The 26,793-nt window shown below is 52.4% G+C and overlaps 1 protein-coding gene across 4 annotated transcripts in view; it reads right to left on the reverse strand.

Moving 5' to 3' along the window:
- The window catches only part of SULF2 (sulfatase 2), a 111,699-nt gene that overhangs the window by 7,149 nt on the left and 77,757 nt on the right, over positions 1 to 26,793 (reverse strand). For all 4 annotated transcript variants that reach the window (XM_053574367.1, XM_053574366.1, XM_053574365.1 and 1 more), the window contains exons 5-14: positions 21,358 to 21,527; positions 16,104 to 16,254; positions 14,928 to 15,103; positions 11,139 to 11,267; positions 9,799 to 9,855; positions 9,259 to 9,388; positions 4,767 to 4,962; positions 1,393 to 1,621; positions 1,170 to 1,266; positions 588 to 682 (exon numbers count right to left, since the gene is read on the reverse strand). In XM_053574367.1, the coding sequence (XP_053430342.1) occupies positions 588 to 682; positions 1,170 to 1,266; positions 1,393 to 1,621; positions 4,767 to 4,962; positions 9,259 to 9,388; positions 9,799 to 9,855; positions 11,139 to 11,267; positions 14,928 to 15,103; positions 16,104 to 16,254; positions 21,358 to 21,527 (1,430 nt within the window). The remainder of the gene's footprint in view (positions 1 to 587; positions 683 to 1,169; positions 1,267 to 1,392; positions 1,622 to 4,766; positions 4,963 to 9,258; positions 9,389 to 9,798; positions 9,856 to 11,138; positions 11,268 to 14,927; positions 15,104 to 16,103; positions 16,255 to 21,357; positions 21,528 to 26,793) is intronic.

A 26,793-nucleotide genomic window follows, 5' to 3' on the forward strand; every position in this document is an offset into this window, starting at 1 on the left:
AACTGCACCAAGAGGGGGTGGCCTGGCCTCAGGCAGATATTCAGCCTGTGCATCTGGAGGTTGGTTCCCACTGTGAGGCCACCACACCCTGGTGGGGCCAGCACTGGGGAGCCTGAACTCTGCAAGCCCCCTGGGAGGATGGCATAGTCTCAGTCGCCACAGCTGTGAGCACAGTAGCCACACTGGCCAGGGTTCAGCCCCCTTCCATCAGCACAGAGGGTGCTGCTGCACGTGGCTGCTCTAGGCTTCTGTCTTGTGGCCCATGGGGACCCTGGGCGGTAGCATGGGCCTGGAGCCACATGGTCTACTTCTGAAAGGCCAGAGGCCCCTCTCCATGGGCCTGGAGCCACATGGTCTACTTCTGAAAGGCCAGAGGCCCCTCTCCTTGCCTGGCCCCAGCTCTGGAGCAGTGCCCGAGCCAGGCATTGGCCTGGTTACCTGGGGGGTGGTTCTGTGTGCCCAGTTGGCTGACAATATGGATTAAAAGAAAGAGGAAAGGAGTCAGTTATGACAGGGGATGCTGTGTCCCCAGGAATGGTTCTATAAGAGAATAAGGGGTCTTGTGGGGCCCTGTGCTACTTGCTCACCTGATTTTGTGACAGTCACATTCTTCTGGTCGCTTTTTCTTCAGGTGACCGCGGACTTCTCTCAGGTTCTTAATTTTATTCTGCAGCGTTTCAATCTGAGAGACAGCAAGAGGAAGCCCTGAAACTTTCATGGCTGGACAAGCAGGGCATGGCCCGTGGCTGCCCCCTACCCTGCCCTGTCTGCCCAGCAGTCTGCGTCTGTGGGTGATGAGGAGGCACCTGGCTCCACCTGCTGAATGGAGTCTCCCTTCCCCTCCAACCTGCCTCAGTGAAGGGACGGAGCCGCTCTCCTGTCCTGGCCCACCCAAGAACCAGCAGAGTCCTCTGAGGGTGATACCTGCCCACCTGCTTATTGAAAGAACTAACCATTAAGTGTAGTGAGAAAGGGGATGACATGACTATGCGATCTTCCCTTAGGCTGCTGCAGGGACGCTGTGTGCCTGCTGGGTTGGTGCTCCTATCCCTGGGTGAGGATTCCGTGCGGCCCGCCTTTGCCTCTCTGGCCTCTGCCCTGGGCCATGCTGCTCTCCCAGTGTGGACAGTGGGACCCGAGAATATGCTCCCCACCCACACTCTGCTCACCTCATGGTCAATGTGCAGCTTGTGGTCTTTCCAGGCCTGTAGGGACTTGTACAGGTCCAGGTCACACTGGACCGTGTCATTTTCTAGGATGTAGCACCTACAGGGAGGGATCAAGTGTGGCCCTGAGGGTTGGAGGGACCAGCCCAGGAGCCCTTGTATGGGTAGCCCCTGCTTGCCAAGGTCCATCTTTCTCCTTTACCCTGACCCCTGCCTGGACTCTCACCGATGTGTCACTTTAATGGGGTTGGGGGCTGAATAGTCTGGAAGGCCTCCAGTGCCACTGAAGTCTCCACCATCCTTGTCGTCTTGGCCTTCAGGAGCCCCTGGCCAGTGCCGCTTGGTGAGGTTGCGGGGCTGGGATGCATCCTCCAGGCCTATATGGTACACTTCACCATCCACCTTGATGGCCACTGAGCGGATGGAGCGATGGCGGGCGTAGCTGGCCTTGTACTCTGTGGGTGGCAGAGGGGGCCGGGTTAGGGAGGCTGGAGAGGCTGGCCAGGTCCTTAATCAAGATAGGGCCAGCTGGGAGGCGCCTGTGGCTCAGTGAGTAGGGCGCCAGCCCCATATGCCGAGGGTGGCGGGTTCAAACCCAGCCCCGGCCAAACTGCAACCAAAAAATAGCCGGGCGTTGTGGCGGGCGCCTGTAGTCCCAGCTGCTCGGGAGGCTGAGGCAAGAGAATCGCGTAAGCCTAAGAGTTAGAGGTTGCTGTGAGCCGTGTGACGCCATGGCACTCTACCCGAGGGCGGTACAGTGAGACTCTGTCTCTACAAAAAAAAAAAAAGATAGGGCCAGCTTCCAACCATGAGGTTCATTGTTGCCTGAGACCTGAGGGCTTCTGAGATCTACTCTGCCTGTAAGCAGTCCCAGACTGCAGGGAGAGGACCTTGAGGTGATGACCCCAGGGAGTCATGATGAATCCCAGAGCCAAGCAGCAGCTGGCCTAAGAGAAGGCCAAGAGCGAGCTGTGCAAGGACAAGCAAATGGTGCCACATCTGCACAGTGGGATATTTGTCATTATGCCAAAGGAAAGACACCAGACACAAAAGAGCATGCACTGTATCCTCTCTTTGTAGGAACTATCCAGAATAGCTGAGTCTGCAGAGGCAGAATGCAGATCAGGGGTTGCCAGGGGCTGGGGTTGAAGGAGGGCAGGGAAATGAGGAGCCATCACTTCCTGGATGTGTGGTTTCCTTTTGGGGTGATGAAAATGTGAACTGGAGACAGGTTGTGTTAGTACGTCACTGAATATAGTAAGTGCTCCTGCATTGTATGAAATTGTAAGAATGGTAAGTTTCTAGTTATGCAAACTTCACCTTAATTAAAAAAAGGGAAGAAAGTTAACATGGCTGTGAGAACATTGATTTGACTTGGGAAGAAAAGGCGGTATGCAGAATATCACTCTGGATTAGAAAAGGGCAAGGCTTGGGGATGCCACTTAGCCTCTGCAGTGTCAGTGGGGGCAGTGAGGTGAGGCTGAGTCACATGTTGGAAACTGGGGATGTGCAGGCCCTGGACTGGAAGCTGGCCTGTATCTTCCACATATTAAAACCAAGCTGCACCATGGTTGATTACGCTGAGTGAAGTAAGATAGTCGCAGAAGATTCCACTTACATGAGGTCCCTGGAACAGTCAAGTTCATAGAGACAAAGTTGAATAGGGGTTGCCAGGGGGTGAAGGAGGGAGCGGGGGAGGGGGACAGTGCTTAATGGGGAAATAGTGTCAGTTTCACACAATGAAGAGTTGTAGAGCTTGGTTGCACAACAATGTGAATATACATACTTACCACTACTGAACTGGATACTTAAACATGGTTAAGATGGTCAATTTATATATTTTTTGCCACACACACAAAAATAAACCCAAATCTCTAATTAGGCTTTGTCTGTCGTCAAGCCAGGGGGCCAGAGAAACAGGCTGCATGGGAAGGTGCCCAGCCTCAGAGGGGACACTTTGAGTCAGCTGGCCAGGCACCTGGAGCACTCCAGGCATCTTCCAAGCAGTTTCACTCCCACTTGAAAGTTAGGCCTAGACTGTGGCTACTCTATGGGCAGGAAGCCAGGCCTTGGAATGAGGAAGTGACAGTCCAGCGTGGTGCTGAGTGCCCAGCCACACACAGCAGAGTTCTGCCCTCCACTTGCCCAGCTCTTTGGCTTTCTAATTGCCTGTCCTCTCCTCAGCCCCTGCTGTGAGTGAGGTGTGGGGGTGTAAGCAGCTTCTTTAGTTGGGTGGGGCTTCCCCCCTACTTGGCTCTAGTATAGTCTATTCTCCTTTATAAAGTCCCCTCCAAGGTCAGTGCTGGTGGCTCACGCCAGTAATCCCAGCACTCTGGAAGGCCGAGGTGGATGGATTGCCTTGAGCTCAAGAGTTGGAGACCAGCCTGAGCCAGAGCAAGATCCTGTCTCTAAAAATAGCCAGGCATTGTGGTGGATTCCTATAGTCCTGGCTATTCGGGAGGTTGAGGCAAGAGAATCACTTGAGCTGTGACGCTGCCACGGCACCCTGAGAGTGAGACTCTTCCCCCCAAAAAGTCACCACCAGCACTGAGTCCTTGAGTACTGAGCCTGGGTGCCCAGAGGAAATACGGAAGTGCAGGACTGGACTCCTGTGAGCCTCTCCATCAGGGGATCAATACAGAGTTTCGTATGTGTGCTTCTGTTTGAAGACACCTCGTTTCATACACATTGTCCATCAGTTAGCATTGAACTCAAAGGCCTTACAGCACAACTCCTGCTGAAAGAAACTTCCGAAACACGTTTTCCCTGCCTGGCACATCATAGGATGCTTGCTCCTAGGAACACCAGACGGCTGGGGACTGTTTAAATAGTGAAATCTCATACTCCCTTACACATAATACTCCAAAAATGTGAAAAGCATAGCACTGAATAGTGAAAAGGATACTTGTTTACAGTATGACTCCAAACCAGGCAGAGTAGGTGTTTTAGCCTACAAAAAGAGGCTATGAGCAAGGCTATATATAGTCAAGGCCTGCAAATGACCCAGAAAATCCTCTTGAGTATTGATCATGGGGCTACACATCAAATTTAGGAGCAGATTTGCAAATGCAGAATCCGTGAATAAGGCTGGACTGGTACTGCGCCCCCTGGTGGCTCCCTTCAGATCCCACCCAGACCTGTTAAAATGGTTGCTTCAAGCCTGGGCCCAGTCCCAGGCATACCTGCTGCTTGTTAGACACCCCTGCCAGTCTCCTAGGAGGCTTTCTGCCTCTGCTCTGCCCCTGGCAGCCCACTGAAATGGCAGGGATAGGGATCCTTTGAAAACATAAATCTGATCTTGTTCCCGCTACTCAGAACCTTCCAGACAAAAAGGCTTCTTGCCTTGGGAGTAAAATCCCTGCAGTGCTGAAGCCATGCCATCCTACGCTTTTCAAAGCATGTATCACAACTTCAAATGACCTTCTGTATGACTGCTGCTCCCCCCTGGAATGGGGGACTCGTGATTGGCTTGGCTGTCCCCCCTGCCCCCCAGCTCCTAGAGCCACACCCGGTGATGACAAGTAACCATGGCATTGTTGGAATGCATGAACAGGGATCTCTCTCCTCCTGTCCCATCCAACCCAGCCTGTAACACTTAACTCTTCTTGAAGAACTTTTTCCGGCGTCCAGCCAGGCTGAGCTTGTAGTCCCCGCTGTCACATGTGCAGGCCTCGCTGCCCTGCCCGTAGTACTTGGGCACAAAGTTGGAGAGGGCTCTGCCACTATTGAGCCGCACCGGGCCCCTGCACTTGTGTAGCTTCAGCTTCCCCGTGGCGTCCTCCACGCACTGCCACTTCTGCAAGACATGGTGGCCAGGGCCCCTCACTGCAGGGCCTCGGCCAGGGTCCCTAAACCCACCTCACCTGTTGTCCCCATCCACCCTCACCTGTGCTCTCATCCAGATGTTACCACGCCCTGTGCCTGCTGTCTCTAAGACTTCTCTCTGCTGTCACCACCATCCCCCTGTGACAGCCTCCATTGCCTGGCTCCCTGCCCTGTATGCTAAGACCCACTCTCACAGGGCATCTACAGGGATCTTTTTTAAAAGGACAAATTGGATCATGTCACTCCCCTACCTAAAACTCTCCCACAGCTCCCACCACCTTGAGGACAGGACCCAAGCTTCTGGTCCTGGTTTTTGACGCCCTGCACAATCTGGCCCCTGCCTACATCTTGGACCTGGCCCCCTACCACTGTCCTGTCGTGCTCTTCTAATAGCCCAGATGTGCTGCTACCTCAGGGCCTTTGCACTTGCTGTTCCTGCTGTCTAGAAGGCTGGTTCTCCACATCCTCATGTGGCTGGTGGCTTCCCACCTCTCAGGGCTCTGTTCCCCTGTCACCTCTTTGAGGAGACCTGTCCTGGTCCCCTCTCTCCTTACTAAGGACTGGATCAGAGTATACATGCACACCTTCAGCTCAAGGCACTTTAGTCAGAAAGTTAAATACAAACTTGCTTCCTAAATCTCCCTGGTGTGGATCTCTGCTCTCTCCTAACCCTGCCTCCTAGGCCCCCTCATTGGATCCTGCCACAGCCTGTAGGCAGGACTCTCCTTCCCTCCTGAGCAACCTGCTCCAACCCACTGATCAAATACTAACTTACAGCCTCTTCTGTGCCCAAGCGATCTTCCCAGGACATGGGTCGATCTGTTCTTTCATGTTTACCTGGCACCAGCAGATGCCCAGCACTGGGTGCCGTGTGTTAACTCGTTTACGAGGCAGGCGCTGTCACTGTGCCCACCTGAGATGAGGCACAGAGAGGTGGAAGGACTGTCCTGGGTCACACCCAGGAGTAGCAAGAGCTGTGATCTGCTGGTCAAGGCCCTGCTGCCCATCACCTGCTCACCTCACTCACCTGGTGGCCAGATTTGATCCTGTTCGTGGCTCCTGTGGCCTTCCCACCCCCCTCAATGCAGGCCTGTCCAAAGACCAGGATTCCATAGTGCAGAACTGGACTGATGGGGCCACAAGCACAGCCCTTTGTGAGGCAGGCCCAGTGGGGACCCAGGACCTGGGGAGGCTAAAGTGGGGCAATGTGGTAGGCGGCAGCCACTGCTGCCAGCTGGGAGCATGGCCCATGTGGCAACGTCTGACTCTGCAAGAAAGGCCAGGAATCTGGCTGCTGTGTGGACCCTGAGCTATATCCACTGGCAAACGGTTTGCCCACTTGGTTCTCTTTGCCTGGGATTCTTTTCCCACCCGCCCTCCACCCCAACCAGTTTAGCTTGGGCACCAAGGCCTGATGAACTCCTGCCCATAGCCTCTTTTCGTCTGGCCTGGGAGGCAAGAATTTTTTTTTTTTTTTTTTTTGAGACAGTCTCTGTCACACTGGGTAGAATGCCATGGCGTCATAGCTCACAGCAACCTCAAATTCTTGGGCTCAATCTCCTTTTCCCTCAGCCTCATGAATAGCTGGGACTACAGGTGCCCACCACAATGTTTAGCTAATTTTTTCTATTTTTAGTAGAGATGGGGTCTCATTCTTGTCCAGGCTGGTCTCAAACTGCTTAGCTCAAGCGATCCTCCCACCTTGGCCTCCCAGACTGCTAGGATTACAGGCATGAGTCACCTCGCCTGGCCAAGAATGGTTTTTATATTGTATATTGTTTAAAGAGTTGTAAAAAGCAAGAACCAGAACAACGGTAAGGCCCACAAAGCCTGAATGTTTACTGTCTGGCCCTTTACAGAGAATGTCTGCTTTCTCTATGGTCCAGGAGGCTTCTGTTATTTTCCAGGTGCTGTCTGACACCTCTTGAACCCTCATCCCAAACCCAGTCCTGAGATTATACTTGTGGGCTCCTGCGGGGGCCCACAGAGCTGGGACCACTTCAGCTTCCCCTGGGTCCTGCAGCTGGACTGTAGCCTCGGTCTCTGCCTGTGAGAGAAGCACCTGCCAGATACAGGCATTGGAAGGTAATCCCGTAAAGCTCTAAGTATCCACTGTGATCATCATCACTATATCACAGACACATTTATTCCTACTGGCCCAGAGTCAGGCCCTGGGGCAATGAAATGAATTCTAGGCAGGCCCTGCCCTCAGGGAGCCCCTGGTCTGGCTGAGAGATGGGTGTGAAAGAGCTTGGTTCCTGGAACTGTTTAGAAGGGCAAACACATGTCTACCGTGGGGAGGAGCATGGAAAAGGTATCCAGGGTGACTCTGCGCAGCTGATCCCCCCTAAGAGATGCCTGGGGGCCCAGAGAAGGCTCCTGCACCAGCACAACATTCACAGAAGCACAGCAGGGACGGAGACCCAATAACAACAGCCTTAAAGAGGATGGGTCACAAGCAGGGTGGTGCCTGCCCCTGCTGGCAGGCCTGGGGTCCCTAAGGCCCTGGAGCTGTATGTCTGGGGCCACGGCTGCCCCCAGCTGGCCTAGGCAATGGCACCCAAGGCTGTGTCCTTGGAGCTCATGCCTCCCCTTCTTGGTCCCAGCGAAGAAAGAGCCTTCTGCCTGCCACCCCTCCCCCTCGATCTGGGCAGGGGTGATGTGCAAAAGGGCCACTGGAGGTGCCAGGGGACAAACCCTCCCTCCTGCCCCCCCCCCCCCCCACTTCTCATCTGATGCCTTACAGCACAGAACTGAAATCAGAACCACTTCTAGGATCTCAGCACAAAGTCAAGGTTGGGAACGTCAGTCTAGAAGGACGGGAGTTGGAGGCAGTTAGAGGCTGCAGCCTAGGTGCCAAGGTTGGAGCCTGGCATTAGGCACATGCTGGTCAATCGCATGACACAGAGCCTTCCATGGCACAGGGAGGCAGTCTGGGGGTTTAGGAAGACACACTGGCTGGGGAGGGGGGCATAGTTACTGGGCATGTACTAATTCTGTGTCCAGTGATAGGACAAAGTCACTCAGATGCTGTCCATCAAAAACCCACCCAGCTCAGGCCCCGGCCTTGATGCAAAGGTGCTGGTTTTGCTTTTGTTTATTGGTGACACAGATATGTGGCTCTAGCCCCGGGCAGTCTAGGGGAGATACCCCTCCTGTACCCCTTGGGCCAGGCCAGGCTGAGCTTCCTCACCTCCTGCGTGCTCTGCCCCAGTCTTTTCAACCTGTTTGGGGATGTCCCTCTCTACGAGATCTCCCCCACCCTCTCCAGAGCCTGCTACGACCATCCAGGAGGCTTCAGAAAAGCCTGGGTCAGGCTCTCCTGACATAGATCAGCTTTTGCACTCTCTGAATACTACCCAGATTATTATTTCCTTAACGTTGGTCTTGTAATCAATTTACTTTTTAAAAAAGTACTTTTTACTTAATTTATTTTAAAAGGCCATTTTGAGGTGGGTGTGGTAGCTCACACCTATAATCTTAGTATTCTGGGGAGCAGAGACAGGTGGATTGCTTCAGCTCAGGAGTTCAAAACAAGCCTGAGCTAGAGTGAGAGCCTGTCTCTTAGTAAACTAGGCTGGCATTGTGCCACATGCCTGTAATCCCAGCTACTACCTCCTATGGTCCTCAGGAGGCTGAGGCAGGAGGATCACTGGAAGCCAAGAATTTGAGGTTGCAGTGAGCTATGGTGAAGCCATGGCACTCTACCTAGGGTGATGGAGCGAGATTCTGTCTCAAAAAACAAACAAAAAATAATAAAAAGGGCTGGGTGCGGTAGCTCATGTCTGTAATCCTAGTACTCTGGGAGGCCGAGGTGAGTGGCTTGCCTGAGCTCAGGAGTTCGAGACCAGCCTGAGTAAAAATTGCACCCATTTTTATTAAAAACAGAAAAACTGAGGCAAGAGGATTGTTTGAGCCTAAGGGTTGGAGGTTGCTGTGAGCTATGATGCCATAGCACTCTAACCAGGGCGATAGCTTGAGACTCTGTCTCAAAAAAAAAAAAAAAAAAAAAGAAGTAAAAAGGCCATTTCCTATTACTCCTGTAAAAGGAAAACCAGCCACAAAGAATGGACACAATGCAAGTAAAACGACTTAGCTCCCGCGGCTGCTGTGAGCACTGGCTGGAGGGGAGCTAAAGGCACACCGCCTACCCCCTACCCTTGGGCTCCCAAAAGTTGCTGAGAAAGGGACTGCTTTCCAGGAGTGTCATCTCAGACCGGCCTTGCTGGCTCAGCTGGTTGTGGTCTGAGGGAGGGAGCTGCCTCACCTGCCCCAGCTGCTCACAGGCCGTCTGGTACTCGGCACGCTGACACAGGTCCTTCACGCGCTGGAACTTGGGCAGGAAGTTCTCCTCCTGCGCCTCCACCTTGTCACTCTCTCTCTTGTGGAGCAGTTTGCTATGGGGCAGAGTGCGGAGGACAGTGGGCCTCTCAGCTCTGGAGGAGCCCGGGGGCCCCCACCCAGCTCCGGTTTATCCTCACAGCGGAGGGCATGGGGTCCCTCTGACCAGGCCACCTGATTTTTACGAGACTTGAGAAATTAGGATTTTATAGGCGACTTCCTAAATTGCATGAGTTAGAAATCAATTAGAATACCCTGAAGACACTGTACGGGTGGGAATCAAACGTGGAAAGGGGTCACGTGGCCTCCAGACCCAAATTCTGTGTCACGCTTAGGAACCGTGAGTGGGCTGCCCTGTGTCTCGGGGGCTCTGGACGCAGCTCCCCGCTGCTGTTGGGGATGTAATGACAGCACGCCCTCCCTCCTGCTCTGGGTGCCATGATGCGGGGCGGGGCTTGTCGCTCACCCTCTCTCCACCAGGAAGGAGTCACGCCAGACCCTCATTTTCTTTTTCAAGTGAAACCTAGTTAAAAAAAAAAGAAAAAAAGAAGCACAATTCCAGTTTCACATCTATGTGGGGGCTCCACGTGACCCCTCAAGGGGCAGGGATGGTGCCCAGGGTCAGCCTTGGATCACAGGCAGATGCTGGGGGCCGGATGGGTGCTGGAAAGGCCTCCCCTAGACTTGGTCAGGAGGCACTGGGCACCTGGGCAGAAATGCTCCCAGCCAAAGTGGCTCTAAGTTGCACACACACAGCCGTGTCCATGTGCACGGGGTGCCTCCCAGGAAGTACAGCAGTGTTCCCATGTTGGGAGAGGTTGCTGTCACTTTAGCACAGCACCAGGAGCAGTGGCCATCTCACTGCAGGTTAACTGTACCATATTTTGGGACATTTGCCCTTTGGTCCTCTAGAGCCGCAGATGTGTGCAGTCTGACTGTGCCTTGTAGGCAGTGTCTCTGTCATTTCTTTCCATTGCCCAGACAAGGACTCTGAGGTTGAGAGAGAGCTTCCAGCCTGTACCCAACTCCCAGGTATCCTGGCCCCCTGACAGTGTTCCTGCTCTCCACATGTCCCCTTTATGCCCTACAGTTTACCCAGCTTCCTGGTGGAAAGGGTCACATTACTGTGTAGCCAGCCCTGGGTGGACAGAGGGCTGGGACCCCTGCAGAGGAAGGGCTCAAATGCTAGAGGCATAAATTGCACCTTAAGGCCAAGAACCAAGTGGTGTGCAGTAAGAATGCCAGCCACCAGATGTCGCTGTGGCCACACTAGTGTCCCCATCTGCCTCAGCTGCCTGCACCTGTCTGTGGTGCTCACAGGCACTGTTCCCTTTCTGCGCCCACACCTGCTGGGAGGCCTTCGGCAAGTCACTCACCCTCTCTGGGCTTCATGTTCCAAGTTGGTAGAGCACACGGTAACAAAGCCTGCAGCACCAAGGGACAGATGACATGGTCTCTGTCCCACCCCCTACTCAGAACAAGGCCTGGCTCACAGCAGATGTATGATTCCTGCTAATGCTGTTGTCATCTCAAGCTTTGTATAATTTTAGCCTTAAGAGTGCCTAAATTGGTCACTCTGGCTGTATTCCAGGTGGGGGACAGAACCTTAGAGTAGGGGACCATCTTTGTCTACCAAGGCATGTCAGTGGGTCGGTGGGGAACACTAGAACCCAGTCTCTGACCCCTGGAGACTCCCCACCTCATACCTACGTGGTCCCTGAGTTCGTGCAGGTCACGGGTTGGGGAGGCCAGGGTCCCTCATCCGGGCCCATGTCCATTCCCCAGCCCGCCCTGCTCCCTCCTCACCGGTTCACTGGCCGCTCGGTGTCCAGCAGCTTGAGGATGGACTTCCCATCCATATCTGCGGGGATGTCCAGCCCTGCGATGTCCAGGATGGTGGGGGCCAGGTCAATGTTGAGCACAATGTGGGGGTTCCTGGGGAGGCAGGGAGATTGGGGGCCTGACCATCTGGTGATGCTGGCCCCAGCCTGGCTCAGGAAGGGGCAGCTAGAGGGACACAGGTCACTAGGGGCTACCACCTGAAGATGGGGAAGCTGCAACCTGTTACTATCAGCACCTCAACCCTCAATGACTCCCCTCGGGAGCTCAAGTTCAGCCACCCCATCAGCCCCTGCTCACCCTTTAGCTTCTGAGCCCTCCAGACATAAGTGGCTGGGCTGACAGGGCCCACCCTGCCATCTTTCTGGAGCCAGCCCAAACCCTGGACCTTCTGAGCCCTTCCCTGGCCTCTGAGGCCAACATCAGCCCCTTGCTGTCCCTGACAATCCAACCTTGCTGTCCCCTCTATCTGAAATGTTCCTCCTCCAGGGAGCAAGCAGCATGGTACTGTCCCTCACCTCTTTCATTCTTTGCTCAACTATTGCTAAGAGGCCTGTGCCAGATCCCCAGGCGCCCCCCCCCCCCACCAGTAATCACACTCAGTGTGACCCCTCCACTTGGCGTGGTCCAACCAGGACTTGCTGCTGACCTACAGAACACAGTGCAGGTGACACGCTGTCATTCCCATGGCTAGTGACATGACATTTTAACTTGGTCTTGAATAGCTTGGGAGACAGGCTACATGGGCTCCAGCCCTCTGCTCCCACTTATCCAGCCCCAAGGGCAAGGAGTGGACACTTCCCCAGTCAAGCCTCTAGATGAGACTGCAGCTCTGGCCATCACCTTCATTTTAGCCAGAGCAGGGGACCATGTGAGGCTGGGCCCAGACTGGGGCCCCACACACACTGTGAGATCACACTCGTTGTTTTAAGCTGCTAAATATGCTGCAATTTGCTCTGCAGCATAGATTCCTGGCACTAGGCCCTGCCTGAGGACCCTGCTGAGAACTGTGCCCCTCTCATTCCCAGCCCTTCTCTGCTTTCTCCTCCTGAAGCCTTGTCACCCTCCTATGGACTATATCTTTTGTCTATTTCTCTGGTTTAGTTAGACTCTAAGCTGCAGGATGGCTGACATCTTTGGTCACTTCTCTATCCCCAGGACTTATATGCTTAGAATGCACAGTGAGCACTCGAGAAATGTTGGCTGAGTGATCACCACCACCTGCCACTGTTGTCTGCCATTTCTCCCTGGTGGTGTTCCCAGTATAGTGGCAGGGGACTCTAGGATGTGCCCAGCACAGGCCTGGCCCCTGTGGGACACATACTCTATACCTGTTACCCCGGAGTTATCCCTCCCCAGTCCTCTGAGGTCAAGAGGCAGGGCCTGGGTCCTAGGGTTTCACTTGTCTTTTGACACTGCCCCGCCCCCACCCCCAGTGCAGCACCTTGTAAACATCAGACAGGCTACCAAGAATGCTGGGGGACTTTGGAGGTGCAGCTGGGGAAGGCTGTGGGTTTTTTTTTGTTTTTTTGAGACAGAGTCTCACTATGTTGCCATGGCCATCACAGCTCACAGCAACCTCAAACTCTTGGGCTTAAATGATTCTCTTGCCTCAGCCTCCTGAGTAGCTGGGACTACAGGCGCCCACCACCAACACCCGGCTATTTTTTTTGTTGTAGTTGTCATTGTTGTTTAGCAGGCCCAGGCCAGGCTCGAACCCACCAGCCTCGGTTTGTGTGGCCTTTGCCCTACTCACTGAGCTATGGGCACCGAGCCGGGGAAGGTTGTGTTGTTAAGGGGGCTTGGAGACCAGAGTGAGGTGTGACGACGTCATCTGGAGGTGAGGGAGCTAGAGAAGGCTGTTGGGGAAGGGTGCTGAGCTGAACATCAGTAAACAGCAGCTGGACAGAACTCAGCCTGTCCATAGTCCTGCTCCCCCAGACTCAGTGGGGGGCCAGTGATTGTTCTTCCCAGCCTGCATCCATGCCTAGCTCTGTGGTAGCAGCTTCCACCTCTGGAGGAACTGCCTGTCCCCATTCTGATTCCACTGCCTGATGTGCTCAGCCCGGTCACTCATCATTCAGGCTTCCTGTCACCCCTAGCTACATGACCCAAGCTGGGCCAGTCTCAGGTCTTTTGTCCAGACAAGTCTGGTTTCCTAAATCGGATGGCTGAAAGTCTGAAGCTATTGACGCTGCTACCAGGAGAGAAAAACCTGCCGGGGAGTGAAGCCAATTCAGAGGAAGCAGAGCTGAGGGATAGAAAACAAGAGCTTCCTGATGGCATTTTATGACTGCTGGATCCAGCCACGCCTGAAGCCTAACCTACTCTCAGACTTTTCAGTTTCTTTAGTTTCTGCATTCTTTCCGTCTCATGTGCCTGATCTTGTTTGAAGGCTGTTGCTGCCTGCAACCAGAGGGTCCTGGCTGACAGGTACTGTGCGTGCTCAGCCCCAAGCCTGATATCAGTACTGTCTGTCTCTTGTCCACATTGGGATGTGTTTTGGGTCCTTTGAGCCAAGTCACAGACTCTGAGTCTGACCATGCCCACAATATCAGTGTTTGCAGAGCTCTTAGTGGGTCAGATTCTTCATGTTCATGGGAGCTGTTTAATGTTTCTAAGAGGTACAGGGTGGCAGATGTGACTAGAGACAGCCTGGCTTCAAATCCTTGTTCCTTATTTGCTGTGTGAACTCCAGAAACTTAACCTCTCTGGGCCTCAGTGTCCTTCAGTGTAAAACTGGGATCCTAAGGGCATCTACCTCACAGGGTTGTCGTGCTGCTTATACAAATGATGTGGCCTGGAGAGCCCACGCCACGCAAGCACGAGCTGTCATTACTATAGCTATGACTGCAGCTGGGGGCACAGGTCCAAAGGCAGCAGTGATCTGATGAGGTCAACACAGTCAGCACCCTCTCAGGACCTGAGCGCATGTGGCCTGTCTCCTGGAATTTCCACCAAACGCCCAAGGCGGTGGGAACATGTCGGTCTGGAATTCTGCACTACCCCTTCAATGCCTTTTCGGCAGGAAATCTGCACTGGAGCCCAGGTGCGAAGTCAGAGTGAATGACAGTCTTCATGGCCTCACATCTGCTTTTCACCAAACCTATCCGACTCCGTCTCCTTAATATCCCAGCAAATGTGAGGCAGCTGCTCTGATCACCAGCCTCTCCATGCTCTTCTCTGCCCCAGATGTAGCATTTTCGCTGCCAGAACATGTCGTGCCAAAGGTTAAGCCAAGGAGAACATCTGGCTGAGCACTGTGGTCCACATGGTCTTCCAGGAAGGAAGGGAGGGGAGCCAGCAGCCAGGAGCCAGCTCAGCTGATAACTGGAGTCGGCTGATAACTGGCTGCCTGGATGGAGGTCCAGGTTCCTCCCTGACGACCTCTAGAACTAGTGACTGCCTAGCCTGGAACAGACATCCAAGCGCTGTTCCCACTGGTGACTGACTGACACACACACACACACACACACACACACACACACACACACACACACACACACACGCACAGGTCCCTGGATTGCCTGGCATCTAGCCTCACCACAATCTGCCTTCACAGGCGCTAACCGTTCCTGACTTTGCCTTCCCCAACAAAGGGGGTGTAAAATATGTCAGGTTCCACCCTGGGTGACATAATTGCTTTCAAATGGCACTGGAGGTTCACTGCCAACAGTGTGTGCCACCCAGGGGTGTGGCTGCCTGGTGTGAGTCCTGAGCCGCGCTGGGTGGCCTCCCTGGGGCTTGACGACTTACAGAGAGCCGGCCTCCACGTTGGGGCCCCTCACGTAGAATGGGACCCTTATGTCGAACTCATACGGCATGGACTTCCCTTTCACCAGGCCGAACTGGCCGATGTGGTAGCCGTGGTCAGCGGTGTACACGATGTATGTGTTGTCCAGCTCGCCCGTCTCCACCAGCATGTTATAGATCTGTAACACGTGGGAGGAGAGGCGTGGGGCCCAGGTGCGCGGGGACAGGGTGCGACAGACCTCAGACCTGTCCCTCCTCTGCTTCAGGTCTTTGCTCAATAGCCAATCACCTCTCAGGGAGGCCCCTGGGGCTTTCCCATCACAACTGCAGCCTGCTGTCACTTCCTGTCCCCGTCTCCCTCCACTGTTCTCCCCAGCACCTCTCACTTCTGTCTCTGTTGCGTATTTGAGGACTGTCTCCTGCCTTGGAATTTAGGCTCCGCGAGGAGTTTTGTCCTTTTGATCCCTCCTGCTGTATCCCAAGGACACTGGCCCGTGGCCTGTGCAGGAGTCCCTGACCTACAACGGTGCTATTCGACAGCTATGCTAATGTCTGCGCTGTCCACGATGGTGACTGAAAAACTGAATTTTCAATTCGATTGTTTGGATTCTAATCAATGTAAATGTAAATATCCCTGGATAAACCACCTGCATGATACTGATCCACACCGTGGAATATCACTCAGCCATGAAGAGGAAGGACGTACTGATTCACACTACCCCATGGGAATCTTGTTCTGCTAAGTGAAAGCAGCCAGTCACAAAGGCCACATGGCGATGAGTCTAGTTATAAAAAATGTGTGGAATACTAAATCCATAGAGGTGGAGAGCAGCAGTTGTCTAAGCTTGGACTTGGGGGGGTTTGGGGGTGATGGCTGAGGGCTGTGACGTTTCTCTTTAGGTGACGAAAATCTAAAATCGTGGCTATGGTTGCACAACTCCGTGAACACGTGAAAACCACTGAATTGTTCACTTTAATTGGGTGAATGATATTATATGCATGTTACATCTCAAAAAAGATGTAAACAACAACAAAAAGACACACTTAGCCACATGTGGCTGCCTACTGGGCCCCGCAGAGGGAGGTTCCGGCCCGGCTGCGGTTCCCTCCCTCCAGGAAGACCCTGCGGAGTGGGGAGGCTCCTCTGGGGGCCTGGGAGGCGTGCAGGAGGGCGCTTACCGTCTCCATGGAGTCGTCCACGGACATGAGTGTCTGCAGGCGCTTGCGCTGGAGCATGTTGGTGAACTGCATGTGGATAGGCTTCATGGGCCCCGTGTAGCGCATGATCCAGTGCTTGTCGGGGTTGGGTGCGTAGTTGTAGCTCGGCGTGCTGCGGGGAAAGGCGAGGGCTCATCAGGTGGAGGCAGTCGGGCCAGCCCCTGCCAGGTGCGCCTCCACCATGGCCACCTTGCTCGGCCCGGGGAGACTTTGCTCACTTAGGGGAAAGTGGACACTGGTCTGTTGGGGGCTTTGCTGAACTTACCTCATTTCTCCATGTGTGAGGCATGAGAAGCTTGGAGGAAAGGCGGTATTAGATGGATTTTGAGTCACAAAGTGAGAAGTCAGCCCCTCGTCCACCCTCAGGAGACAGTCAGTTGGTGGGAGTTTTTTTTTCTTTCTTTCTTTTGTAAAGACAGAGTCTCACTTTATGGCCCTTGGTAGAGTGCCGTGGCATCACAGCTCACAGCAACTCCTGGGCTTAGGCAATTCTCTTGCCTCAGCCTCCCCAGTAGCTGGGACTACAGGTGCCCGCCACAACGCCTGGCTATTTTTTGGTTGCAGTTTCCCAGGGCCAGGTTCGAACCCACCACCCTCAGTATATGGGGCCAGTGCCCTACCTACTGAGCCACAGGCGCTGCCAGGGAGTTTTTCTTCGTACCTAAGATGTGCTCATCTCCCTTTTGAAAATGGGAAGAGGCTCAAGTTCAGGGACTTGAGCAGGGCCCAGGCTCCAGCTCTGTTAACAGCATTGTTTGTGTACACTGCAATACTTATTTTTCAGTTGCTTGGTAGCTGCCAAGTGACAGTTATTGAGACAGAGTCTCACTCCATTGCCCTGGGTAGAGTGCTGTGCTGTCATAGATCACAGTAACCTCAAATGATCCTCCTGCCTCAACGTCCCGAGTAGCTGGGATTACAGGTGCCCACCAACATGCCCCGCTAATTTTTCTACTTTTAGTAGAGATGGGGTCTTGCTCTTGCTCAGGCTGGTCTCAAAACTCCTGAGCTGCAATCCACCCACTTTGGCCTCCTAGAGTGCTAGGATGACAGGTGTGAGCCACTGCACCTGGCCTATCCTTTTGCAATAGATTTAAACCTATTTGCAATAGGTTTAAAAAGAAAGAAATTGATTTAAAAATTAAGTCATAGTTATGCACAGATGGCCATAACAATGAGGCTGGTACCACGACGTGCATGTATCTGGGATGGGCCACATTCTTTGTCATAATTATTCTTCCACTTTTGGTTTAATCTTCCATTGACTAAAAAGAAAGGAGGTCAGAGCAGTTTGGGAACCTGTTTGGTGCAGCAATAGGGCCAGCATGTTCTGTGACTTGTGCCACAGGGGTAGGGGTGACGATTAATGAGGAGGGAACAAATCAGTGACGGCCTCTACCAAGCAGAAATCACGTCATGTGAGTTAAGAAATGAGGGAACTGAGGCCTCAGGAGAGGAACTCGCCACAGATGGAACTGGGGTGCAAACTACGGCAGCCACAGGGCCGGCCACTGCCACAGTATCACAGACGCCCCCTGCCTGTCTGGAGTCTCTCACATCTTGGGGGCTCAGGCAGAACTCCGACCAAGATGCTCTTGCCAGAGGATTAAGCAGTAAAAACACACAAGTTAATTCAGTTCATGGCCTTGAAACTTTTCAGATCCTATTGTTAATGTATTACTATGTCCCAGACTAAGAGCATCTCCTGTCCCTTGAGCTCCTGCAGGGCCTGAGGATTTGAGCTAAGGAAAACCCCAACCTGGGGGTGCACCACTGAGAGCAGCTCCTCCCTCACACCTGGTGTTATGACCCACCAGGGCCAGGTTCCCCTCAATCAGAGCTGCAAATAAAGGTTGAGGCCAGGTGTGGTGGCTCACACCTATAATCCTAGCACTTTGGGAGGCTGAGGCAGGAGGATCACTTGAGGCCAGGAGTTTAAGACCAGCTTGGGCAAGAATTGGACCTCATCTCTACTAAACTTAGAAATTAGCCAGTAGGCTACTTAGCTGTAGACTATTAGCATGCCTATAGTCCTAGCTACTCAGGAACTGAGGAGGGAGGATTGCTTGAACCCAAGAGTTTGAGCTTACAGTGAGCAATGATGATGCTATGTCACTCTAGCCTGGGTGATAGAGACCCTGTCCCACCTTCAAAAAAGTTGCACTGCCACTGCTTGGAGACCAAAAGCTTTTAAAAATGGGCTTTAGGAGGGCAAAGGGCTTTGGGAGTAAGTGCCACAGCTGGACTGGAGCAGTGTCTCAGACACCAAAAGGTCCCAGGGTAGAAAGCATGACAGGGCAGCTTTGATGGTCTGGCAGTTGTGGAGAGTGCTGGGGTGTGAAGTGGAAGGTAAGTCACAGCCTCCTAGATGTCTCCTGGGTGGTCTGCAGCCTGCTGCTCCTAAATCCACAGGGCTGGAGCTTCCTTTGACTACCAGAGCTGCTGCTCTCCCCGTGGGCAAGCACTGCCGTCTTAGGGACTGACCCCCAGGAAGACTAGCCCAGGAACACAGTCCACCTCCCCGACTCAGGAATTACAAAGGGGACCCCCTGGGGACAGGGGTAGTTCAGAGCCACTCCCAGAGCAGCCTAACACTGTAGGAAATTGTTCCCGCAGGCACCAGAGCCCGGATTCTAGGACACAATTTTTAGACGTTAGCGGTGGCCCTGGAGAGCAGTGAGGGGTGAGGCTGTCTGTCGAGTGTCTGCAGCAGAATGATTTCTGCACACTTTTGCATTTTGGAGAAAGATTTTGAGGCCAGAAGGAAACAGAGCAGGATCCTGCTTGGGCCCAATGTCAGACCAGGCTCCCCCAGGGAGGGTGTCCACATTTTCATGTGAACCCAGCTATCTGCTACAGAGATTTGACACTCTCCCCTCCTCATCTGGGGAATGTCTGGTGTATTCACAGAAGGGCCTTAACATCCCCCTTCCCTTCTGCTGGGGGCAGTGGTGGGGGGCTGTCTGTGCCATGGCCCCTCCTTTACAACCCCATCATGCCATGTGTCTGGGGGTCAGCAAGGGCCATAGCACCTGCCACCCTGGGGCTGGCCAGTTCCTGTGAGGTCCGCAAGCCCACTCAGCTGCCACACCTTGAAGGGAAGTGCTGAGGGCTCACGGGTCTGTGTGTGTCTGTCTGTACCTGTGTGTCTGCACGCGTGTATCTTTGTGTCCACGCTTTCTTGTATATATGTGAGTTTTTTGGTATGTGTGTGTCTGTGCATGTGTATGCAGTGGGAAGGGTGGATGGGCCCTGGATCAGGATGGTGCCAGTGGCAAGCAGCATTCGCTGTGACCCACAAGGCCCGTCCTGGAACAGGACACAGGCTCACCTTGCTGGAGGTGAGAGAGATGTGATGGGAGACTCCCAACAGAAAGCCCCAGAATTCTAGCCGCATGTGCACGGCCCTAGCCCCTCTTCACCTCTACTTAACTGTCTTCAATAGATGCCCCAGCTGCAGAACTTTTTCTTTTCTTTTTTTTTTCTGGAAATGATTATAGCCCAGAGATAAGAGAGCCTTCCAAACACGGCAAAGGGGCCATCTCAGGGTGAGTAATAGCAGGCGCTGCTTATTTTCAATTTCTGCAGCCTTCATTTCAAAGGGCAAATGAATGATCAGGGCACGTCTGACAATTTGGCCAGGAAACTCCAGGGCTGCTTAGGGTGGAGTCAGGGCCTCTTTTAAAGTGGTGCTGCAGGGGGCAGAGCATACCTTCCCCACCACGGCTTCTCCTAGAGACTGAGCCGGCCACACAGCCCTCCCACCCCTCCCTCGTGGATGGGCTAGTGTGTGCTGCGGGGGGCCTCCCGGGGTGCAGAGGAGTGAGGAACAGAGCTGGGTTAGGAGAGGGCTCCAGGCAGTCAAATGTGCACACAGCGACACTGCCGTCTTGCTGCAGTCCCTGGAATGTGCTCCATCATCTGTCAAATCCTCCTCCCCACAGCTGAGGGGATCAGGAGGTTAACACCCTGCCATTATCCCTGCTGAGCCACTCTGGGCCCCGTCAAAACGTAATTACAGTGAGGAGCCTGTGCAGTGCTCTGGCTTCTGAGTGTAATGAAAATGAAACACCCCGAATCTTCAGGTGGATCCCAGGCTGCCCCATCCTTGGGGCTCCAGAATGTCACAGCAAGGGCTTGAGTATTTCTGCTAAGGTGGAGGTGGTTTGAGGCAGAGAAATGCAGAACTTTCCAGAGAGATTTACCAGGCAGCTGAAGGGGAAGGAGGTAGAGAGATGGGATGTGTCAGGGGCAGTGGTGACCTCAGGTAAGTTACTTCACCTCTCTGTGCCTCAGCACCCTCACCTGTAAAACTGGAATCCCAAGTGTGACAGGGAGCTTCCACGATGGCCCTAGATGAGCTGCCCTCCCCATCTTCACACCCCTGCGTAGTCCCACTGACACTGTAGGGGGACTAGGGTGTGTGAACAATAGCACACGACAGAGGGAGGGTGTGTCACTTTCAAGATTAGGTTATGGAAGACTGGCTTCTTCCATCAAGGCCTTGCTTTCTCTCTCTGATTGTGTGCTCTGGAGGGAAGCCAGCTACCACCTTGTGAGGACACTCAGGCAGCCCACAGGGGAGGCCCATGTGGCAACGACCAGGTATACGACTCAGCCCCAGTTAAGCCTCAGGTGACACCTTGATCATAACTGTGGGAGGCTCTGAGCCAGAACCTCAGACAAGCCGCTCTGGGTTCCTCATTCATAGACTCTATGAGATAGCGTGTGTTTGTTGGTTTAAGCTGCTAGATTTGACGAGGGTCATTGTGAGCCTTCAGGTATCTGATGCAGCGTGAAGAGCTTAGTACAGAGCCTGGCGCACAGTCCACAACTCGATAAATATTGGCAAATAATTAGGAGACTGGTCATGCTCTGGACCCCTTCTCCGGAAGAATGTTTTTCAGTGTACGAAATAGAATCCACGGGATTGAAAGGAAATCTATTCCATGTAGTTCCATTCGTGGACCTCTTGGTGGGAGGATTTGGACGCTAAATTACAAACTCATGTCTCTCGCTCTGCTGTTAGCCAGCCTGTCTGGACTTGTTTCCTGGTTTCCCCACAGACAAGCAGTGTGTTCTTGGGTCCTTTAAACTAGAAGGGTCAGAGAGAAGGCATAGCTATGTCACTGCTGTTACTATGACTGTTACAAATGCCTGGCCCTCCCCCCGCCCTGCTAACCAGCAGCTCTGGCAGGCAGGGTCTGAGGCTTACATGTGCTGAGACGCGTTGGGGAAGAGGCGTGAATACTGGGGGGCAGAGTCCTCAGGGCCGTGGGGGGCTGCGTGGCTGATGACCATTAGGACCGGCCTGTGCGGGTACATCTTCTTGGACGTGCGGAAGAAGCTCACGCTGTCATTGGTGATGAGGTCTGTGAGGTAATCCTGAGGGGTGGGGAGAGACAGGAGAGCGGGTAAAGAGGCCTGTATGTGGACTGAGTGTCCACTATGCACCGAGCACTGTGCCAGACACGGGGACACGGCAGTGAACAAAACAAGACAATCCCTGCCTGCATGGAGCTGATGGCCTGGGGGGCAGGCACACAATAAATAAAATCAGCAGGACATTAAATGGTGCTAAGCTCAACAGAGAATAAAGTGGAGGAGAGATTAGGGAGGATGGAGGAAGTGCAATTTATCATCCATTCATCACAGATATTAAAAGGATAATAGCTTAACTCTATTGAGTATTTATGATATGGCAAGAACTGTTGTATGTTTACTTGTGTTCACTCATTTAATTCTTTTTTTTCTTTGAGACAGAGCCTCAAGCTGTCACTTTGGGTAGAGTGCTGTGGCATCACAGCTCACAGCAACCTCCAGCTCCTGGGCTTAGATGATTCTCTAGTCTCAGTTTCCCAAGTAGCTGGGACTACAGGCACTTGCCACAACACCTGGCTACTTTTTTGGTTGCAGCCTCATTGTTGTTTGGTGGGCCCGGGCTGGATTTGAACCCCCCAGCTCAGGTGTATGTGGCTGGCGCCTTAGCAGCTTGAGCCACAGGCACCGAGCCACACTCATTTAATTCTTACGTAGCTTTACAAAGTAGGTATGATGACAATTCCTATTTTCCAGAACCCAGAAATTAAGGCACAGAGAAGTTTAGTGAATTGCCCAATGTCACACAGCTAGTAAATTTTGGACCCAGAGGTCCTGAATCTTTGTCCCTAAGTCTGAAGTCTTTTCAAGGCTCTGAGGAGACTGCTGTGCAGGGTAGGTACATTCTTGAGTTCTTGGAGTGCCTGTGTTGGGGGCGGGAACAGACAAATGTATAAATAAAGGACCAAGATAGTTATAAAGTGCGATAGATGAAGACAATAAGGAGACGTAACAGAGTAAGGAGGAGAAAGGGACATTCTTTGGCTGGGGAAATCAGGTGAGGCCTGTCTAAGGAGGTAGTATTTGTACTGACACTTGAATGATGAGAAGGAACTCTGCATGAGAGGATCTATATCAGTGGATTTTGCTCCCCAGGAGATTACAGTGTGCAGCTAGGATTGAGAATCACTGATCTAGGGCGGCGCCTGTGGCTCAGGGGGCAGGGCACCGGCCCCATATACCAAGGGTGGCAGGTTCAAACCTAGCCCCGGCCAAACTGCAACAAAAAAATAGCCGGGCGTTGTGGCGGGCACCTGTAGTCCCAGCTACTTGGGAGGCTGAGGCAAGAGAATCACCTAAGCCCAGGAGTTGGAGGTTGCTGTGAGCTGTGTGACACCACGGCACTCTACTGAGGGTGATAAAGTGAGACTCTGTCTCTACAAAAAAAAAAAGAGAGAGAGAGAGAGAGAATCACTGATCTAGAGAAAGAGTTCCAGGCACAGGTAACAGTAAATGCAAGGGTTCTGAAGCAGGAATGAGACTGCCATGCATTCTAGAAATAGAAAAGAGGGCAAGGGCGGCAAATGGCTCCTTGGGGAAAATGTCAGCAGGTAAAACGTGGAGATAATGTTAAGAAGCAGAACAAACATAGGCAAGCAGCAATGTCTCTAGAAAATAAAGGAGATGATTTATGTGTTGGTCAGTAGGAGAAAGGAGTTGGAGAAAAAGTAAGTTGACCAGAAGCTGGGGGCCTTAAAAGCTCAGCGAAAAGGCTGAACTTTGCCAAACTCTTCTGAAATCTCTCTCTTAAAGGTGATAAGTTTTTGAAATTTGCCCTTTGCTTTTTAGAAAGCTTCTCTGCCCCAAACTATCACTTTCAAAAAGTGATACTGTTTTAGGGGGAAAAAAAGGTGAAGAAGGGGCTACAGTTTCCATCCCAGAGTAAAGTGCACACCATGTACACATACTATGAGGTTTTCGTACATCTACACTCATCCACTATATCCATATGCACAAGGGTGATCACTGCAATACTGTCCAAAAATCAAAAACATATTGCATGACCAGCATTAGGAGGATGATTAACTAACTTGTACTGCTTTTACACTATACGGTGATGTGCAGGCATTGAAAAGACGGATCTGGGTGTGTGCCACACCTTTTGGGGGCAGGAAATGGTTCTAAGAGGGACTTTACCTAACAAATGCAATGAGTGTAACCTGGTTTCTTGTACCCTCAATGAATCCGCACAATTAAAAAAAAAAGACAAAACAGATCTGTAGTTACTCATGTGTAAAACTTTTCAAGATACACTGTTAAGGGTAAGATCAACCTGTAGAGTCAAAGCCATGAAGATTTTAGTTTTGTTTGTGGGGAAAAGAGGAAGCAGGGTGGAGAAGAGAAGCCGTACCCCTAACCTGTTATATTTTTGAGCATTAAGGCAAAATCTAGAGGGAACGATAACAAAATATATTAGCATTGAGGACTGGTAAAAGAAGGTGAGAAAGTAATTTGCTACCTTATATACTTTTCCTTGAATATTGTTTATGAATTAATTTTTAGAAATAAAACATTTTATAAGGGGCTGTGTAGAATTACCTAAAAATAATGTTACACAAAGCAAAGAGCTGCTATTAAAGTTTTAGTACATTTCAAGGTATTAGAACATGTCTTACCACAAAAAAGATAATTATTCATAATAACAGATGTAAAAATGGTGCAAAGCTCTCTTGGGTGAAGCAGAGGGGTCTGTACCCTCACAGGAAATTAATAGTCAGTGCCTGAAGAGGATGAGTCAGGAAACGGCCATGAGAATGAGGTCGGAATCACTACAGAAACTTGCCACCTCTGGCCAGTGGCATTGCATAGGAAGAAGACAGTTGCTCTTCATAATAAACCCATCTTCACCATTTGATCTTAGAACTGTATACTTCTTTGGTTGCGATTAAACTTTTTTTTTTTTTTGTGGTTTTTGGCCAGGGCTGGGTTTGAACCCGCCACCTCCGGCATATGGGACTGGCGCCCTACTCCTTGAGCCACAGGCGCCACCCTAGCATTAACTTTCATTTGCAGGAGAGGACATACAATGGGATTATGCAGCAGTGAAAAGGAATAAATGAGAGCTACATGGATCAAACATAGATAAATCTTGGAACATGGATAAATCTTCTAATGTTATATTGGGTAAGGAAAACTCTGTATAATAGCATTTATATAAAATCTAAGAACACACAATATTATATACATTGTTTTGTGCAATGTGAGAATAAAGGCATGTCAGGATATTGGTTACTTTCAGGGTACAGGTGGGAGCAGAAGGAGATTCAGGAAGAGTAACTCAGGGGCTCCTACAGTCTCTGTGATGCTTCCCGTGTGGAAATGTGCGTGGATTGATGACTGCACCAGCTTCTCAAGGCTAGAGTGAGGGTTTAAAGTGCTAACAAATGTTAAGCTCTTCACAGGAGTATCCTGCAGGATCCTGCAGTATCCTAAGAGTCAGCTAATTATTATCAGAGTATTGAAGGCTGGGTAGTTTCTGCACATCTAAGATCCATCCTTACCAGACCTCCTCAAAGGCCAGTCCTTTGCTAAGTCTTCCCTGGTTTCTCCTGGCTCTGCTGGACCTCTGCCGTGACATGTGACACTCATAACTGCTTCTGCTTCTTCCATCCTGTGGACCGGGAGGAAGGACACCACCCTGACTCCACCAGTGGGCACTTAGTCTTGAGTTAGACAATGAGCAACTGTTTCCTGGCCACACTACTTGAGCCAAGTCCAGGCATCTACATTAAGGATGGGAGGTCTGGCCCAGGGAACAATGTCCAACTGTATTTGGGACACAGGGAGACAGACAGAATACAGCCACTGACTGGATGTGTGGGATGCATGAGAGGGGGGGTCAGCCTCCCAGCCCCCACATTGGCTTCTGATTCTGTCAGCTGGGAGAAGGGTTCAGAGAAGGGGTCTAGGAGAAAGGGAATGTCTGGGCCAGCAGAAATGCCTAGTTCAGATCTGGACAAGCTGAGTTTGGGGTGCCTGGGGTGAGCCAGGAGGAAGGACTCAGAAGACCGGAAGTTGTGAACACGAAGGTGGGACGGGTGGGAGGACCACACAGGCCACCAAGTGCATTTTCTGGAACCCTGAGACCAATTGACCCCCCTGCAGGAAGCCGCCCGCCCCCACCATTCCCATGCCCCCACGCCAGAGGAGACACACGCTAGCGACACACTGGGGTACCCTGGAGCCTGGCTCCCATCTGGGTTTGGAAGCCACAGCTGGGACTGCCAGGGGTGGAGGATGGAGGGGTGAGGGGGTCGGGGGAGCCTGCTCTGACTGCCCAGGGCGTGACTCCGTCCAGCTCTGGCAGGAACTTAGCCTCCAGGTCCTTCCATGATCTTCACTGACTTGACGCAGCTTTCTAAGGAGACTGCTAGCCTTGGCTCTTGTGAAAAGTCTGTGTTATCCTCCAACCGTCATTTAGCAAAAGGAGTTCTCGCTTAGGAAGCAGAGCACATGGAACGCCTCATCTGCTACACCGCTCCGCCTGCAGGTCCCCGAGCATGTGCATTCTACGAACACACGTGTGGGCTGGTCCGACGGACCTGCGCATGCGTGTGTGGGGTGGGCCTGCTGGGCAGGACAGGGCAGCCAGTGGCTCCGCCACTCCCCGCTCCCGGCGTCCTTTTCCCGCTGGGCCTTTCCCTGGGCTGTAGTTGCTTAAGGGAGGGATTATTTATGCACTGACTTAAAAGTATCTGTGGGTGCCTGTTCCCAGGGTGCTCAGGAGAGGCATTCACAGTAGACAGAGGAATCAAGAGGGGAGCTGGGCAGGGACAGGAGATTTTCCCTCACTTAAGGTCCCACTGGCTGCTGGGGGCTGGGTGGGGGGTAATGGGTAACAGCAGTGATGAGCCCGGCGGGGGGTGGGTGGGGGGCAGAGAGGGTTACTAGAGAAACGTGTCCCAGGGGACCTCCTAGGAGCTTCTCACATTTTTGCTCCATGGAAGCCCGAGTTTCTGCCCTGTTTGAACTTGGGTAAGATACCGCACTACATCCCAAATCTCTGAGGGCAGCTCTCTGAGTTGGACTTTCCTGGCTTCCAGGACTAATTGAATTTATGGCTTGTGAAGCCCCCCATGTGCACCACTGGTCACCAAGTCTGGACGGGGTTTGATGGAGAGAGAGGTGGTGGAGGAGGGAGGGGAGGTTGCCCGTGCCCCAGAGGTCAGCCTCAAGCCTACTCTTGATATTTGCCTTATCTGAAAAGTTGACCTTGAATGATGTTCCCCCGGGCAGCAGATTTTTCTAACTTTGATTCCTGATCAAGATGCGC

This window comes from Nycticebus coucang, chromosome 21 (assembly GCF_027406575.1).
Source record: "Nycticebus coucang isolate mNycCou1 chromosome 21, mNycCou1.pri, whole genome shotgun sequence".
Taxonomy (NCBI): domain Eukaryota; kingdom Metazoa; phylum Chordata; class Mammalia; order Primates; family Lorisidae; genus Nycticebus; species Nycticebus coucang.